At 38.5% G+C, this 18,606-nt stretch overlaps 1 protein-coding gene across 3 annotated transcripts in view; it reads left to right on the forward strand.

Annotated features, from left to right (window-relative positions):
- Positions 1–821: 821 nt before the first annotated feature.
- The window catches only part of amx (TM2 domain-containing protein 3 almondex), a 98,123-nt gene continuing 80,338 nt past the window's right edge, over positions 822–18,606 (forward strand). For all 3 annotated transcript variants that reach the window (XR_016547217.1, XR_016547218.1, XM_090378443.1), the window contains exon 1: positions 822–1,388. Coding sequence is in view for 1 of the 3 variants with exons in the window: in XM_090378443.1 (XP_090234569.1) it covers positions 1,277–1,388 (112 nt within the window). In the remaining 2 variants the exon portion in view is untranslated. The remainder of the gene's footprint in view (positions 1,389–18,606) is intronic.

Genomic DNA, 18,606 nt, shown 5'->3' on the forward strand with positions numbered 1-18,606 from the left:
TAAATTCTGAAAGTTGCAGCATCTGGAGACAAGGCACCTGCGACTGATCGAGATTTATACGACTTTGATTAGTTATAGTGGGCTCAATGCTGACGGCATACTTCCGCTTGCTCAGATTAAGAATCTGAGGGGCATAGATTGAAATTGAGGAAAGACAGTTTTAGAACAGAAATGGGGAAGTTTGCCTTTAGCCAGCGGGTAGTTGATTGCAGGAGGAGACTTCCATCCGTTGTTGTGGAAGTTGATAGCTTAAATAAATTTAAGGCTGAAGTAGACAAACATTTGGAGTGATCGGATGGGTGAAATCGGAAGTTTTTTTTTTTTTTTTTGTTTGGCTGATGCTGTATAAGGTTGTTTTCTTGCATCATGTGCCTCAATTAATGCTAACATCCGGTATATGAATAAAACTAATAAGTTGGCTCAATATTTACTTGACAAGATATATTTAATTATTTCTTTTTATTGGGCAGTTTTTGAAATCGTCGTCTCTTCCATGTCTGGTATCGACATGCATGCAGACTTTGCGGAGGTATAGTTGATAAGCTGAAGTCGGAACTGATAGCAACGCGATCTCGCCGTGATGAGTTAAACGCGTTAAAAGTATACAAAAATTACTGATCATATAGAAAATTACCAAATTCTTTATGAAATAAGATTAAAAGTTTATAAAAAATTAGTGAAAGATCTTATTTTTCTTTATTTTTAATTCAGTGAGCGCCGCGCATGCTCTGTCAGAATCACAGAGAAGTAAGATGTTATATTACTACTCTGTGGTCAGAATTACAGATTCGGTCATAGGGCGGAACTGTTCCTTGTTGGAACTAACAGTGACTTGAGAGTTAACCGTGACTACTACCTTGGAAGGTTACCATTATTTCAAACATGGTGGGTTATTGTCATACTAATTATATGCATATCATCGTAGTTTTACAAGCGAAGCGGACTGAAAGCTGTTTGTGCTGAGATTATTTGGTTAAAGTTAACTATAGTTACGTTGTTCTTTGAAACAGTGCGTCATTGATGTTTTGCTAGCTTATAACTTTATAGTTATCACCTGTTTGTATTTTATTTTTTGTTCATTTCTGCTTACAGAGCTGATGGAAATACCGAGGCTATAAAATTCACAGAGTAGTAAGATATCTTGCTACTCTGTTATGAAAACATTCTGATGAAACTGTCATAAAGTAGGACTGACGATTAAAATGAAACTGCTCTTTGGTACATATATCTTGACACTTTGGAGTCCAGTGAGAAGCTACGTGATTCTAATATAGTCATGATTGCACACGCAATAAAAATGAAACTTTTGGTTCATATACTGTTATTCCTCTTAATTGTTTTGTATATTGCTGATATAAGTGAGAGTACTACAAAGCATTGGAGGAGAGGTAAGTAAACTTAGCTGTAAAACAAAGTGACCGTACGTCTCGAACATCCCCGAACAAATTGGACTTCAAAATACTTACTTGTTCCCTGTACGTATCTGCGAGTCTGCCTTTTGAATATACATATTAAAAACATTAAATAACGCAGTGCAGTGTCGACACTTTTAAAGTGCCGAGATGCAAACAAGAACATGCCTTCCCCATCTAACCAACGTGGTAACCAGATTCAGAAATCTTGTTTTATTTATTTATTTTTTAATCAGCGCTCTGGGAGTTGGTGCCATTGCTTCCAAGTTTTTCATCCAACTCAAACCTGATAATTTTAGGACAATATATTGAGATATAACTTCTAATAGTGTAATATATCAATGAACCAAATTCATATAAATAGCATGTGAATTACTGTGCATTTTTAAAATCTTTGTGGTGGAACTTTTGTCAAATTCATAAATAAATTTATTAAAATACTTGATTGGTTCTGTTGTTTGTTTTCACTGAACTAGTGTTGTGCTCAACAAAGAGATGATACTGTGCAGTATTAAAGTCCATTTTTAGTTTATTCGCAATGTAAAAAAATAAAGAGTTAGTTATCATGTCCCTCAAAGATTTGATTTGCTTAGCTGTTTTTTTCTGAGCTAATGTGTCTGCATACATTAGTCCCACTGGCTTACACTGGGAATGAAATAAATGTGTCCCACTTGGCTTACACTGGGAATGAAATAAAATGAAATGGATCATAGGTAAAATATATGCTGATAATTATTTTTTAAATCAGGGCCATGCAACAGAAAAAGACAATCCCCAAACATTTTAACTATGGGAACCTCTCTAACAAAAGGTTTCCTCCTGGAATTAGCCCTGCACCAGGGCCGCAGAGTACTATTTCACGATCCTGTACTTCTAGGATAAATATTATCACCGCCTTCTCACCATGTAGAATATGTGTAATTTAATACTATGATTTTTAGCGTTTCTCACCAACCATTGAAGTAAAAACGAAAACCTAAATCTTAAAAAGCTTTATATTTAAATTTACAATAAATTTACAGTAGATCAAACACAATAAATGTGATTATACAAATAAAATGTTACTGATAATAAAATACTAAATTAAGATAGAATAAAACAAATGTAGTTTACAGTGAATGTACAAATAAAATGATAATAAAATAGTGAATTAAAATGCAATAAAAATATACTAGATTAAAAGTGCTAAAAAGAATAGAAGTGCACTGTTGAGAAAGAAGGCAGAAGCCTTTGAAAGCTTCAGTTATTTTAGCACTTTTAATCTAGTATATTTTAATTCAGTATTTTATTATCATTTTATTTGTACATTCACTGTAAACTACATTTGTTTTATTCTATCTTAATTCAGTATTTTATTATCAGTAACATTTTATTTGTATAATCACATTTATTGTGTTTGATCTACTGTAAATTTAGTGTAAATTTAAATATAAAGCTTTTTAAGATTTAGGTTTTCGTTTTTACTTCAATGGTTGGTGAGAAACGCTAAAAATCATAGTATGAATTTACCCAACCCCAGTTGGGTAAATTCATACTATTTGAAGAAATGTGTAATTTAAATTTGAAGAAATGTGTAATTTAAATTTGTCTCTATCCTACATAGACAGTTATTCTGCTTTGGCACAGAACTTTTAGTATTGGCAGAATAATGCAAAGAAGCAAATTTATTAGCATCAGCCAAAAAAAAAAAAAAAAATGTAATTCCTTCTCCCATCACTTCTGATAATTTTCTGAATTCTTTAAATTTATTCAAACTACCTACTTCCACAATGCCATGTACAAGCTTATTTTAACAATCAGTTAATCCAGCTGAAGGCAAATTTCTGCACATCCTCAATCTTTTTTTTTTTTTTTTTTTTTTTTTTTTGTCTTACGTTCTGCTTCCAGTCTCACAAAAATTATGCCATGATATGAAAAGACAAAAACATGGGGGAAGAGAAGAAGGTCGATACATATTTCAAAAATAGTAACCATTTGCACTGAGCAGACCCTCTCCTTTCATTTTTGTTCCCTAAATGAAAGTGCTTGAATTCCCTTCAGAGGTAAAATATACCTTGTATAGTGTGCTTATCTGCATGGGAAGCAAATTATTATAATCATAGTACTAATTTATTGTGTTACAAATGATGAAAGGAAGCAAGCTTATATAGCACAGGAAAAAAAAAAAAAACCACTACACACTTCACCCATCCATACCATCCAAGAATTTGTCTAGTTCTTCCTTGAATTTATTCAAACCAGCCACTTCCACATTAATGGATGGAAGCCTGTTCCAACAATCAACCACCCACTAGCTGAAGGCAAATTTCTGCACATCCTTCCTCAACTTGAATTTAGGCCCCAAGTGTGGGTAGTCTCATCAAGAGGAATAATGCCATTAACATTTAAGTTAATTCAGTCAAGGATTGAGTAAGTTAAATCAGATCTCCCTGCAGTCTCCAGACTGCCATTTTCAGAACCAAAGCCTTTCTATGTAAGAGCATCCTTTTGTTCCCTTCCCCAATGTGGTTGCCCTTCCTGCACACATTCCAGCATATCCTTCCTGTCGGGGGTTGGCTTTAGAGTAAAGTGGAGTAGGCACTGGTCTACGGGTGCCAAGGTTTAGGGGCATGAACACTGCTCCCTCCTCCCAAAAACAACACTGCTCCCTCCTCCCAAAAACAAAGTCCACAAGAAAAATTTTTCATATTTCATGTGTTAAAAACAAACAATATTAAATTCAAACTTAAAACTTAAGAATTAGTTTTACATATTTTTAAACAATATTTCAAAATGGCCTTCTACCATTTTAATTTGTGACTGCTATATTTATTTATGAGACTGAATAGGTTCAAAGAAATTTATATGCAGATTTTTGTTTTCTTTACTTACTCATGTGTTTATTGTTACACTTTCATAGTCTAAAAAATTAAAATCTTTGCATTGGCAGTAGGGGGATGCTGTCAGTCAATGTGGCTAGGAGTGCCATATATCCTTGAGCTAGCCCTGCTTCCTCTCATTAGTGTTACAGTGGTATTGGCAAAGTGATACATGGGAGTCATCATCATCATCATCAGCCATTTTCAATCCACTGCAGGATGAAGGCCTCTCCAGCAACTTTCCAGTTCTTTCTGTTTTGAGCACTGGCCATCCATTTACTACTCAAAAACTCATGAATTTCATCTATCCATCTCCGCCTTTGTCTTCCAGGTTTTCTTCTAGCTCCTCTTGGGTACCATTCTGTTATTTTCTTAGTCCATCTGTCATCATGTCTTCGAGCTATGTGTCCTGCCCAAGACTATTTTAGTTCTTTAGTTTTGATAAGAATGTCCTTTACTTGAGTTTTCTGCCTAATCCATGTGTTTCTCTTCTTATCTAACAGTCTGATTCCCAATATAATTCGTTCCATTCTTCGCTGTGTAGTTCTTAGCTTCTCTTCCATTCTTTTGGTGAGTGCCCAAGTTTCACTTCCATAAGTCATGGTGGGGAGTATACATTGATTCATTATTTTACCGTTTCAGACAAACTGGGATATTGCTCTTCAGTATGTGACTATATTTCCTGAATGCTATCCATCCAAAATTTATTCTTCTCTTGACTTCCAGCCATTTATCATTATTCCAGCTAATAACTTGTCCCAGATAAGTATATGACTCCACCTTTTCAATTACTGCTCCTTCAATCATTATTTCCCTTTCCGTGGCATACTTGTTCATCATTACTTTTGTTTTAGCCATATTCATCTTTAGTCCAAAATCCTTACGAACTGTGCATAACTGATTAAGATTTTCCTCTAATTCTTTGGGATCGTGGCTTATGACCACAATGTCATCTGCAAATCGTAAATGGTTTAGGTACTCTCCGTTCACATTGACTCCTTTCTGCGACCAGTCTAATCTTCCGAAAGCTTCCTCAAGGGCAGCAGTAAACAGCTTCGGAGATATTGTGTCTCCTTGTCGAACTCCTTTCTCGATTTTAAATTTGCTACTGTCTTTGTCTAGTCTAATAAAGGATGTAGCACTCTCTTATATTTTCTTCAAAAACATGGGAGTAGATGTACATAGCACAGTAAAAAAAAAAAAAAAAAATTATTTGTTCATGCTTTCTAATTTAGTAATCCCCCTCCACCTTCAAATTTATTAATATCATCCAATTCTAACACTCAGTCAATTTGGCTGAAAGCAAATGGAAGAGCTAGGAGATTCTGTTATTTACTAAAAGATTCTGTTGTATGACATATATTTTTGTAACTGTTAGCAAAATTAATATTATTTTGAAAATAAAAGGTTAAAATAAGTATTTTACACTTGTTTTAAAAATTTTAATATATTTTTAATACTTGTCACATACAATATGTGTTGCAGTCCTTTAAGAAAAGATGAGATACTGGCACTGTTCAAGCTGACTTCAAAAAAAAAACCTAAGAATTTTCAAAAAATTAAAACAAATGCTGGTGTCCCCCAAAGTTCAGTTCTTTCCCCTACTCTTTTCCTCTTGTATATTTTATTAATGACCTTCTTCTATTGACCGGAAATCCTATCCATAGCTCTACTGATGATAGCATATTGCATTCCACTTTCCAGTTTGAGAAACCTTGCCCTGCTCAATCTGCTTCAACTTCTCGAATAAATGCCGATCTCCAGTGGGAGAAAGTCAACTTAGTTGATTTCAATCCTCCTAAAACTCAGTCTTATCTTATATCTTGCAAAAAGGCTTCTCCTGCTCCAATGCTTATTTTTGGTGACACTCCGATTTCTAGTCAAGATGATATATCTCTTTTGGTGATTACCCTGACTTGTAATCTTTCTTGGCACAAGCACATTACAAATATTGCTTCCTCTGCATTTAAAAAAACTTGGTTTTCTCTTTTGTTCTCAGCATTACTTTTCTTCCAAACAGCTGTTCACTCGGTACAAATCGCAAATCCTCCCTACCATGGAATATTGTTCCCACATCTGGGGCGGTGCCCCCAATACCTCTCTCAGGCTTCTAGATTCCATTCCTGCAACAGGATCTAGATTCCATTCAGAAGAGGGCAGTTAGGTTAATTAATGACTCCTCTCTAACAGCGTCTCTGTACTTGTTGTCTCATGTACTGTTTCTGCTGCATGCCTTTTCTACAGATATATCCATGGGCACTGTTCTTCTGAATTGGCTACTATAATTCCCGCTCTCTTTCAAAACAGTCTGGACACATGCCGCCACCAGCCAACATCCATTTACTGTCCAACTTCAAACTCGCAGAACCAACTTTTCATCTTCCTCGTTTATTCATTCGACTGCTGTTTTCTGTAACAACCTTCCTTCATGTGTCTTTCCTGAAAATGACAATTACAGAAGTTCAAGTCTAATGTCAACAAATACCTTCTTTCGTCTTTTCAACCTTCAACCCATGGTACTAAGTACTAGAGGTACTAATACATCTCATGTTTGGGGGTTTAATAATAACAAAAAAAAAAAAACAATTTGATTGGATACTACAACATGGCCACAAAGTAACTGAATGCAAAAATAATTGTGATATTATACACTTGGATTTTAGGAAAGCTTTTGATACTGTTTCACATGGAAGACTCCTGTACAAGTTGGAGTGGTATGGCATTAAGGGGAAGTTGCTGCTGTGGGATAAGAGAGAGTGGTAATCAGTGGACACTCTTCTTCATGAACTAATTTCCACAGTCTGGTGTTCGGTCCATTGTTGTTTTCTGTATTTATTAATGATACTGATGAAGGTATATCAGGGCTTAATTTCCAAATTTGCTGACGATACGAAGGTTGGCATAGTTGTTAATGACAATATACTACTGCAACAGGATCTAGAATAGTTGAGCACATGGGCTGAGAGGTGGCAACTGAAGTTTACCATTGACAAATGGAAAATGATGCATATGGGTAGCAGTAATGCTAGAATAACATACAAGTGTGCGGTAATATTATCATTAGCATTAGTAGAGGCATTTGATGCAAGCTTAAGAAGCATCAGCCAAAAAACCAAAAAAAAAACCATTTCCACTTCACCCCTCTGTTCGTTCGAAATACCTGTCCAGCTGAGCCTTAAACTTATTTAGGCTATCAACTTCCACGACAAGGGATGGAAATCTGTTGCACCAACCAACCATCCATCCGCTGGCTAAAGGCAAATTTCCACACATCTATCCTACATCTGTCTTTCCTCAATTTGAATTTATGCCCTCTCAGGTGATTATTCTGAGCAAGAGGAAGAATCCCATCAGCATTGAGCATGCTCAAACCATTCAAGGCTTTATACACCTCTATCAGATCACCTCGCTGGTGCCTAGTCTCCAGACAATGTAATTTGCAAAACATAAGCCTTTCTTCTTAAGAGCACCCCTTTGTTCCATTCACAAACCTTGTTGCCCTTCTCTGTACTTGTTCCAGCAGCTCTACAACCTTCTTGAAATGAGACCTCCAGACCTGTATACAGTACTCTAGGTGTGGCCTGACCATTGCCTTATACAAGGGAATAATCACCTTATGCCTGCTAGAAAAATTCCTATATATCATTGACAATACACCATGAGCTACTCTTGCAGCCCGTCTGCACTGCTGAGAGAACTTCATATCTGCCTGCACAACCACCCCCAGGTCCCTTTCATTCTCTACCACTGTCAGTGTAGTACCACAGAGTTGATACGTTGCCCTGGGGTTGCTGTTTCCCATATGTAGTACTTTACATTTGTCAATGTTAAACTTCATTTGCCACCTCTCAGCCCATCTGCTCAACCTTTCCAGATCCTGTTGCAGCAGCATAGTGTCAGTAGTGTGCTTGACAACCCTGCCAACCTTTGTATCGTCTGCAAACTTGGACATTAAGCTTAATATACCATCATCAATATCATTTATAAATACAGAAAACAATAATGGGACTCCACTGATAACATTAGTCCACGATGAACAGTGTCCATTGATTACCACTCTCTGTCTGCTCTCCCTCAACCACCCCTTTATTCATAGCAGCAATTTGCCTCCAATGCCACACTGCTCCTGTGCATCAGTCTTCCATGTGCAACAGTATCAAAAGCCTTTCTAAGATCCAAGTATATAATATCAAAGTTATTCCCTGCATCCAGTTCTTTTGTGACTGCGTCATAGTATCCAATCAAATGGTCAGTCAAGACTTCCCCTTAACAAAACCATGCTGTGTCCGAGCTATAACTGAAGTCTTGTCTAGATGATCCTGCAGTGCTTCTTTAACCAGTGCCTCCATTAATTTTCCTGGAACAGAAGTTAAACTCACAGGTCTATAATTATTTTTGTCAGCCTTTGATCTTCCTTTGTGAATTGGGGTCACATTTACACATCTCCAGTCTGTGGGTACCTCCCCTGAGTCCAAGGAAGCTCTCATAATTATAGCTAAGGGTTTGCTTACTTCTTTTGCTGCCTCCTTTAATATAAGTGGATAGATCTCATCCACCTCAGGTGCCTTTCTTGTCTTTATCTTCAACAATTTCTCCTCTACTTTACTGTCAGTTATTACAAGATTCTCTAGCTTACTGCCAGAGTTGAATACACCTCTGGCATTCCCCTCGCTGAATAACTCCTCGTGTGAATGTCAATGCAAAATATTCATTTAGTTTGTTAGCTACCTGAGCAGGATCATCAACAGTTTAACCATCGATATCAAGTGGACTAATCTGATTCATCCCTTTCCTTCTAAAGTTTACATAAGTAAAGAACTCTTTGCTGTTTTTCTTTGCATCCCTTGCCAAAGATTTGTCGTAATCTGCCTTCGCCTGCCTAACCTCCTTTGTAACTTGGTTACAAATCAACTTATATTTATCATAGGGTTATGTGTCAAGTGTTAATTTATATGTATCCCAAGCATTTTTCTTCTCTGCCATATGTCTCATTAGTTCATCTGACATCCATTTAGGCCTAAACCTTGAACAATATTTCTTAGTTGGTATGTAAAGCCTAGTAGCTTCCAAGAAAAGTTCTTTGAATGCTTCCCATTTTGAATTTGCTGTTGGTAACATCATCAGTTGGTCTCACTGTATAGAATTTAAATACTGTCTCAGGCCATCGTAGTCGCCTTTACGAAAGCAACAACCCTTCCCTTTATCCCTGATGGTAGTTACCTCTTTGAGTAAATCCCACTTCAGCACACTGTGATCACTTCCACCTAGTGGTTCATTTATCTGCAGATTCTTAATGCATGAAGAATCACTACTGATAATCAAATCAAGAGTATTACTCCCTCTAGTTGCCTCCCGAACATGCTGATGTAGAAAACAATCATCTAATAAATCCACAAAAGCCTTGCTAGTGTGTGTGTGTGTGTGTGTGTGACCAGCCCTCAAATTCCAGTCAATATCTGGCAAATTAAAATCCCCCATTATAAGACTCTGATTTACTGGCCCACTATTTCCCTGTACAGTTTCTTATTATACTCATCAGAGTCATTAGGCCTATAGCACACTCCTACCCTCAATTTTGATCTCCCAATGCTTATGTAACACCAAACTGACTCGACACTGCACTGTCCAGCGATGTCGACTGGCTTCACTTCCTTGGATTTTGTGTTTCTTTACTAATAGCATAACTCCTCCTCTCCCCTTCCTATCCTGTGTATCCTTTCTGTAGACGTTTCTCCCCAAATTCCAGTTCTGCATTCCTTATATCTGTGTGACACCTCGTCTCTGATATCCCAACAATATCTGCCTTTGATGTTTTGAGCAATACCTCAAATTCATCAAATTTATTTACTAAACTCCTAGCATTGGTGTACACGCAAGTATACATGCACCTGTTTCCATTCTTAGCTACCCTAACACAGCCCATGTGTTTACTTGTAATATGCTGTGGTAGTGGAGAATGAAAATGACCTGGGTTTAATGATGCAGTCATATAAGAAGTTTTCTGAGTAGTGTGAACAGGCTGCAAGAGTAGCTCATGGGGTATTGTCAATGATATATAGGAATTTTGCTAGCAGGGATAAGGAGCTGATTATCCTTTTCATAAAGCAATGGTCTGGTCACACCTTGAGTACTGTATACAGATCTGGAGGCCTCTTTTTAGGAAAGATGTAGAACTGCTGGAACGAGTACAGAGAAGGGCAACGAAATTAGTGAGTGGAACAAAGGGATGCTGTTACCAAAAAAGGTTTAAGTTCTGCAAATTTCAGTCTGGAGACTAGGCACCTGCAAGGCACCTTGCTCAAAACATTCAAGGTCTTGAATGGTTTGAGGAAGCTGAATGTTGATGGGATTCTTTCCCTTGTCCAGATTAATCGCCTGAGGGGACATGAATTCAAATTGAGGAAAGAAAGTTGTAGAATAGATTTGCGGAAATATGGCTTAAGCTAGCGAGTGGTTTATTGCTGGAACAAACTTTCATCTGTCATTGTTGAGGTTGACAGCTTATATAAATTCGAAGCTCAATTGGGCAAACTTTTGGATTGAATGGATGGGTGAAATGGGAAGTTGTTTATTTTTTGGCTAATGCTATACAAGCCTACTTTCTTGCTTCGTATGTTTCTCCTAATGCCAATGCTAATATTTTGCAGTAAAAAATTGCACTGTAATGTCTAGAAAATATGAAATTTTGCTTTTTAAGTGATTTTAATGACTATTTAAGTAAAACCAGTGTTTCATTTATTTATTTAATACTTATTGATTTTACGAATAGACCCTTGGAAAATGTCTTTTTCCCTCAGCACTTGCTTTTCCCCACTGAGAAATATGGCACTTAAATACACAATCTCTCTTTCATCTCCGAACCCCCCCATCTTAATCTTCCCACAAACTCTCCCACCACCCTATGCCCTTGCCTTATGAGTGAACTCAGATGAACTTTAATATCAGCTACACAAATCATTTTTATATTTTGTTGTGGACTGTAATAAAATTTTTCAGATTAAAAATTTTATTTGAATTAAATACAATTAAAAAATAAGATTTCATATGCAGTAATGTCCTTAGTCATTTCCTGGCCACTATTAAGATCATGAAGATTTCTGTAATAGCGTTAAACAGTGATCTATATAAAACTATGTAAATGGAAGTGGTCACATAGTTTGTGACACGAGCAGGAAAATGCTTTAGCCATGTGACCTGATTAGTGGCAAAATATAATTCATTGGCAAAGGAAAATGTGCAGGACCTTGCAGATCTTACCAAAGAGATATGAATATCTTTTGTAGGTGCTACAGCAGAGAGGATGGCTGAACATGTTTAGTGTTCAGAGTCTAGTGTCATTTAAGTTTTTAGTGACTAGCAAAACATCTGAAAACATCAGTGAACTTCAGCCAAAAATGTGAGGTGGGTGGGAATGGTGCTCAATGTCTAGAGTGGATTATGAAGTATAAACACTGCCAAATAGTAACTCTGCATGTAATGTAGAAACATGTACAGCCATGTAATGTACCCTAAAAATGAATGTAGTACAGGAGTAGGAGACCTTTACCAAAGCCACTGATCTCTACACTAGTTAGAAAATAGAGTTGCGTTGGTGCAAGGAAGGAAAGGGTGGACACAAGATGACTGAAGGAGTCATGTAGTCTGATGAATCCTGAATTTTACTTTTCAGCATCTGTGGAAGAGCACTGACATAGAGGAAACCTTATGAGGCACTGCAGCGAATCTGTTGTGTACTGAGAATACTGGCCATTAGAGGGGAGACATATTGATACAGGACATGATTTCATGGCATTCTCTTGAATAGTGGAAGGTACCACGAATGCTAAAGCATACCTAAACGTCATTGTCGATCAGGTGCACCGAACAGTATTGCATGTTTATCCTTGTGGACATGGAAATTACAAGATTAGCATTAATAAAAGCATATGATGCAAGAAAGCAAGCTTACATAACATCAGCAAAAAAAAAATAAATAAATATTCTAATTTCACCCATTCACTCACTCCAAATATTTGTCTGGTTCTGCCTTGAACCTATTTAAGCTATCAATTTCTACGACGACAGATGGAAGTTTGTTCCAGCAATCAAACACACGCTGGCTAAAGCAAACTTACGCACATCTGTCCTACAACTGTCTTTCCTCAATTAGAATTTATGCCCTCTCAGGTGATTATTCATTAATGATCACTGTCAAGCTGAGCTTCTTCAGAGAGACCTAGATAGACTTCAGGAATGGTCAAAAAAATGGCAGCTATGCTTTAATCCAACAAAGTGTAAGGTATTACACCTGGGAAACAGTAATCCCAAAATAACTTATTCACTTGGTGGAGTTCAACTAAACCCAGTACTGGAGGAAAGGGACTTGGGTGTTACGATACGGTCAAACATGAAATTTTCTGAGCATTCTAAACAGGTTGCAAGGAAGGCCCATGGTGTCCTATCGATGATCTATCGAACTTTTGCAAGTAGAGATAGGGACGTGATAATCCCATTATATAAGGCTTATGTTAGACCACATTTGGAATACTGTGTTCAAGTATGGAGACCGCACCTAAAGAAAGACATTGAGCTTCTTGAAAGGGTGCAAAGACAGGTAACTCGCCTGGTGAGATCGGCAAAAGGGCATCCTTATGAAGAAAGACTTCGAATATGTGGGTTGCAGAGTTTGGAAACTAGACACCTTAGAGGAGATTTGATTGAGATGTTTAAGGCTCTGAGAGGCATCAGTAAAATGAATGAAGATGAAATTTTCAAGATTATAAATGATGCTAGAACTAGGGGACATAAATTCAAGTTACGGGGGGGGGGAAATGTTTAGATTGTACTGCAGGAAGTTTTATTTTAGCCAGCGAGTTATAAATTACTGGAATAAGTTGCCTTCATGGGTGGATGAGGCCGACAGTTTGGGGAATTTCAAAGGTCATCTGGATAGTACTTTCAGGTAAGGGAAGCGCATAGGATGATAGGTTAATTTTCTTTTTTTTTTTATTAATTATTATTATTTATTTTTTTTTTTGTGTTTATCATTGTTTTGTTCGGTTTTTTTTTTTTTTTTTTTTGGCTGGTGCAGCATAAGCCATAGGCTTTCTTGCACCATGCGGCCATTACTAATACTATTCTCAGCAAGAGGAAGAATCCCATCAGCATTGAGCATGCTCAAACCATTCAAGGCTTTATACACCTCAGTTAGATCACCTCGCAGGTGCCTAGTCTCCAGACACTGTAATTTTCAAAATTTAAGCTTTTCTTCGTAAGAGCAACCCTTTGTTCTGTTCACTAATCTTGTTGCCCTTCTCTGTACTCGTTCCAACAGCTCTACATCCTTCTTAAAATGAGACCTCCAGACCTGTATACAGTACTGAAGGTGTGGCCTAACCATTGCCTTATACAAGGGGATAATCACCTCTTTATCCCTGGTAGAAAAGTTTCTGAATATCATCGACAAGACACCATGAGCTACTCTTGCATACTGTCTACACTGCTCAGAAAACTTCATGTCTACCTGCACAATTACCCCCAGGGCCTTTTCATTCTCTACCACTGTCAGTGTAGTACCACACAATTGATACGTTACTCTTGGGTTACTGCTTCCCATATGCAATACTTTACATTTGTCAATGTTAAACTTCATTTGCCACCTCTCAGTCCATCCTCTGAACTTTTCTAGATCCTGTTGCAGCAGCGTACTGTCATTAGTGTCATTAACAACCCTGCCAACCTTCGTATTGTCTGCAAACTTGGACATTAAGCCTGATATACCATCATCAATACCATTAATAAATACAGAAAACAACAATGGACCCAACATGAACCCTGAGGGACTACACTAATAATATTAGTCCATGAAGAGCAGTGCCCATTGATTACTGCTCTCTGTCTTCTCCCACTCAACCATCCCTTTATCCATAGCAGCAATTTACCTCCAATTCCACACTGCTCCAATTTGTGCAGCAGTCTTCCATGTGCAACAGTGTCAAAAGCTTTCCTAAATTCCAAGTATACGATATCAAAATTATTCTTTGCATTCAGTTCCTTTGTGACCACATCATAGTATCCAATCAAATTTATCAGACAAGACCTCCCTTTAACAAACCCATTACTGCGGTCTTGTCTAGATGATCCTGCAATGCTTCTTTAACCAGTGACTCCATTATTTTACCTGGAACACAAGTTAAACTAACAGGTCTATAGTTAGTTGTGTCACCTTTTAAACCCCCTCTGTGGATTGAGGTCACATTGCACATCTCCAGTCCATGGGTACCTCGCCCTGAGTCCAAGGAAGCTCTCATAACTATGACTAAGGGTTTGCTTACTTCCTATGCTGACTACTTTAATATAACTGGATAGATCCGATCCACCCCAGGTGCCTTTCTTATGTATATCTTCAGCAGTTTGTCCTCCACTTTGCTCTCAGTTATTACAAAATCATTTGGCTCACTGCCAGAGTTTAATTGACCTCTGGCATTCCCATCCCTGAATAACTTCTCATGTGTGAATGTAAATGCAAAATAACTCATTTAGTTTGATAGCTACCGGAGCAGGATTATCAACAGTTGATGAACAGAACAGAACCATCAACAGAACCAGTGGTCCACTGGATATCAATCTAATTCATCCCCTTCTTTCTAGAGTTTACATAAGTAAAGAACTCTTTTCTGTTTTTCTTTGCATTCTTTACCAAAAATTTCTCGTAATCTGCCTTTGTCTGCCTGACCTCTTTTGTTTCTTGGTTACAGACCAGCTTATATCTATGATACGCTTCAGTATCACCCATTAATTTATATGTATCCCATGAATTTTTCTTCTCTGCCACGTCTCATTAGTTCATATGACATCCTTTTAGGCCTAAGCCTTGAATAATTTTACTTGGTATGAAAAGTATAGTAGCTTCCAAGATTAATTCTTTGAATGCTCCCCATTTTGAATTTGCTGTTGGTAACATTATCAGTTGGTCTCACCGTATCGAATTTAAATACCATCTCAGACCTCCATAGTGACCTTTTCGAAAGCAAAAACCCTTCCCTTTACCCCTGATGGTAGTTATCTCTTTGAGTAAATCCCACTTCAGCACACTATGATCACTACCACCTAGTGCTTCCTATATCTGCAGAATATTAATGCATGAAACATCACTACTGATAATCAGATCAAAATATTACTTCCTCTAGTTGCCTCCCGAACATGCTGCTGTAGAAAACAATCATCCAATAAACCCACAAAAGCCTTGCTAGTGTGTGAGTGACAAACCCACAAATTCCAGTCAATATCTGGGAAATTAAATTCCCCCATTATAAGACTCTGATTTGCTGGCCCACTCTATTTCCCTGTACAGTTGTTTATTATACTCATCAGGCTATAACACAGTTCTCTCAATTTTGATTTCCTAGTGCTTATGTCACACCAAACTGAACAACATGCACTGTCCAGCAATGTCAACTGGCTGTACTTCCTTGGATTTTGTGTTTCTTAACTAATAGCATAACCCCCCCCCCTCCTCCCTTCTTATCCTGTCTATCCTTCCTTTACATATTGCACTCCCCAAATTCCATTTCAGCATTCCTTATATCTGTGTGACACCACGTCACACAGATATAAGGAAGCTCTGATATCCCAACATCTGCATTTGATGTTTTGACCAACACATCAAATTTATTTACCAAACTCCTAGCATTCGTGTACACGCAAGTATACGGCGCCTCCGTAGCCAGGTGGGAAGGAGCAGCAGTGCGTAGCACACGCTTCTTGATTAGACTGGGGGGGTTGAGCCCGTCACCACCAAATACGGAGGACGCGGAAAGGTCAGGAAATGACCACCGCATATCCCGGAGCAATATGGCCTTAGTTGCTAATGCTCCTGAAAAGCAAATAACAAACAAACGCAAGTATACATGGACCTGTTCCTCTTCTTAGCTACCCAACCTGCTGCTCATTCCAATAGAAGTAGTGGAAGAATCACTTTCACCTCTGCCAGGGTGCCTCCGTAGCCAGGTGGGCAGGAGCAGCAGTGCGTAGCACAGCTTCTTGATTAGAATGGGGTTCGAGCCCTTGACCACCAAATACGGAGGATGCTGAAAGCTCAGGGAATGTCCACCGCATATCCCCGGTGCAATATGGCCTTAGTTGCTAATGCTCCTAAAAACCAAACAACAACAACAACACCCCTCTGCCAGCGGCTACTGTTAATCTGTTAGCCTGTGTATTATCCCAAGCTAGCAGTTTTCCGACCCACCTAACACTGCCTCGATAGCATCAGGAAATATTCTTGCACCCTTTCTATTTAAGTGTATCCCATACCTGTAGAAGCAGTCTCTCCTGTTAACAAGCACAGACCAGGCCGAGAAAAATTCTACCCCTTGAGTCTTGCACAGTCTCTCCAGAGCCGAATTGATCAACAAGGCTCTCATCATATACACCCTCCTATCGTGTTTGGGCAGAGAATTACTCTTAATATCATTAGTGCCAACGTGTACAAAAGTATCACCTTTTGTGCACTTAAAAGATATATGCTCTACAACATCATCAACCTTTTCCCTTGGTAGGCATACCCTGGTCCTTTTTCACAATATGTTCCTTGTTTCCCTGATAATAGAGACACCGACAACTACTTGTTCCTGTGGGACTAGTGCATTCTGCCTTGGGGATTACCGCTGTGTTGCGTGATGTTCAAGTGCAAGCTCTAGCATTGATGTGGGCAGCTGTGAGCTTGATGGGCCCGTCAATTTAGATCCTTCGAGGGAGTCCACCCTGTCCTTCAAGCTCTCATATAGGCCCATAACAACACTGAGTTGTTGCCTGATTTCCTTACATTGTGCACACAAAGACATTCCCCTTGGCAATATCATGTCCCTCCTGATTGCTCCACAAATATCAAACAATCAGTACATTTTAATGGGCTGTGATTTAGAGGACAACTACTTCCCCCTCCAGTTCTCCCCTTAGCCACAGCACTTCCATTAGCTTGAGCCTTTTGTGTTGCTGCTCTGGTCTGAGTCATGATATCCCTTCAATTTCAAATAAAATTTCAGTTTCAGTACAAAATTATAACCGTAAACTTATATCCCAATGCAGTTATAACTATATATATAGTATATTTTATTTATTTTTTTTTCAGTATTGAGGATTATCTCCAGGTTTCGATATATAACTTCTATATCTCCTATCAAGTTATATGTATTAATTAATAATGTTACGTTTGTAAAATCTAAGTCGTTATATGTATTTAGTTAAAAAAGTACAATTTAATTAACAATGAAGTTTAACAAGATTAATAAATTTTACTGATTAATTGATTATGCTATACTCAGCTAACAGATTTCTAATACCATGCTACGTGTTTCGGTACCAACCGGTCTAGCCAGGTCGGTGAAGTGCTTACCTGGCAACCCTAAGGTAAGTAAAGTGTAAAGTGTATTGATGTCTAACGGCACCAGGGGTTTCCCCCATCTCCGCGTTGCTTTCATTGTAGGTGTACCAGTTCACTGGGAAGGCCAGAGATTTAAAAGTGTATGGATTTTGTATAAGTGTAATGTTATGTATCATTGTTCATCTGACCATTTAGCCGCTGGACCCCTACTGAGGCCCAACGCTGCCCACACTTGGCCCCGTGGAGGCAGACCAGGTACACAGTAGTATGGAGCTTTACTCTGGCAGGCCCTGCCACCTAGTTTCCTGAGATTTCAGTGGCTAGGGCCTATGTAAAAAAAAAAAAAAAAAAAATTGTAATGCAACACGCGGCGATTTTCAGGGTAAGACGCTAAGAGATTATTAGAGGCCAAAAGGGCATGCGTGACTTGATTTGAACAATTAAAATTTTGGTAGTGTGGCGCATACGCTATGATATTTAGTCAGAGTGGGGAGGAAACTGAAAAGTCAGAAATATGGGGTCAATAGGGAAGACGGCCCCAGAGAAGGTCAGTGGGGCATGCCCATGCCCCACCAGGAGGAAAAGAGGGGTGGGCGAGGGGGAAAGAAAAACAGCAGAGCCGTCCCCTCTCTCCCCCGCCCAGGAATTGGAGTAAAAGCCTTGTGCAAGTGAGCACAGGTGTAGGATCGCCTTGTGGCGTCGGCAGCAAAGCTGCGTGTAGTCCCAGTAGTTGAAGTGTCCAAGCCGTGCAAGTTCGTCATTCCTGGGACAGTCCCGACCTGTCTAGTAGTAGTATTGTATATCCATTTTTGTGCAGGCGATGCATGAGCGGGTATCCTCACACTCGTCATTCATATTTCGGCATCTCTATCAGATAGGTTGTTGTGCTAAGAGTCCGCGAGGTCCCTCCTTATTGAAGTTTCTTATATTCAGAAGTTGTGTTTTGCGCTGGAGGGGTAAGCAGCTCTTGCAC

Source organism: Mastigoproctus giganteus, chromosome 1, assembly GCF_048544385.1.
Source record: "Mastigoproctus giganteus isolate SK-2022 chromosome 1, ASM4854438v1, whole genome shotgun sequence".
Taxonomy (NCBI): Eukaryota; Metazoa; Arthropoda; class Arachnida; order Uropygi; family Thelyphonidae; genus Mastigoproctus; species Mastigoproctus giganteus.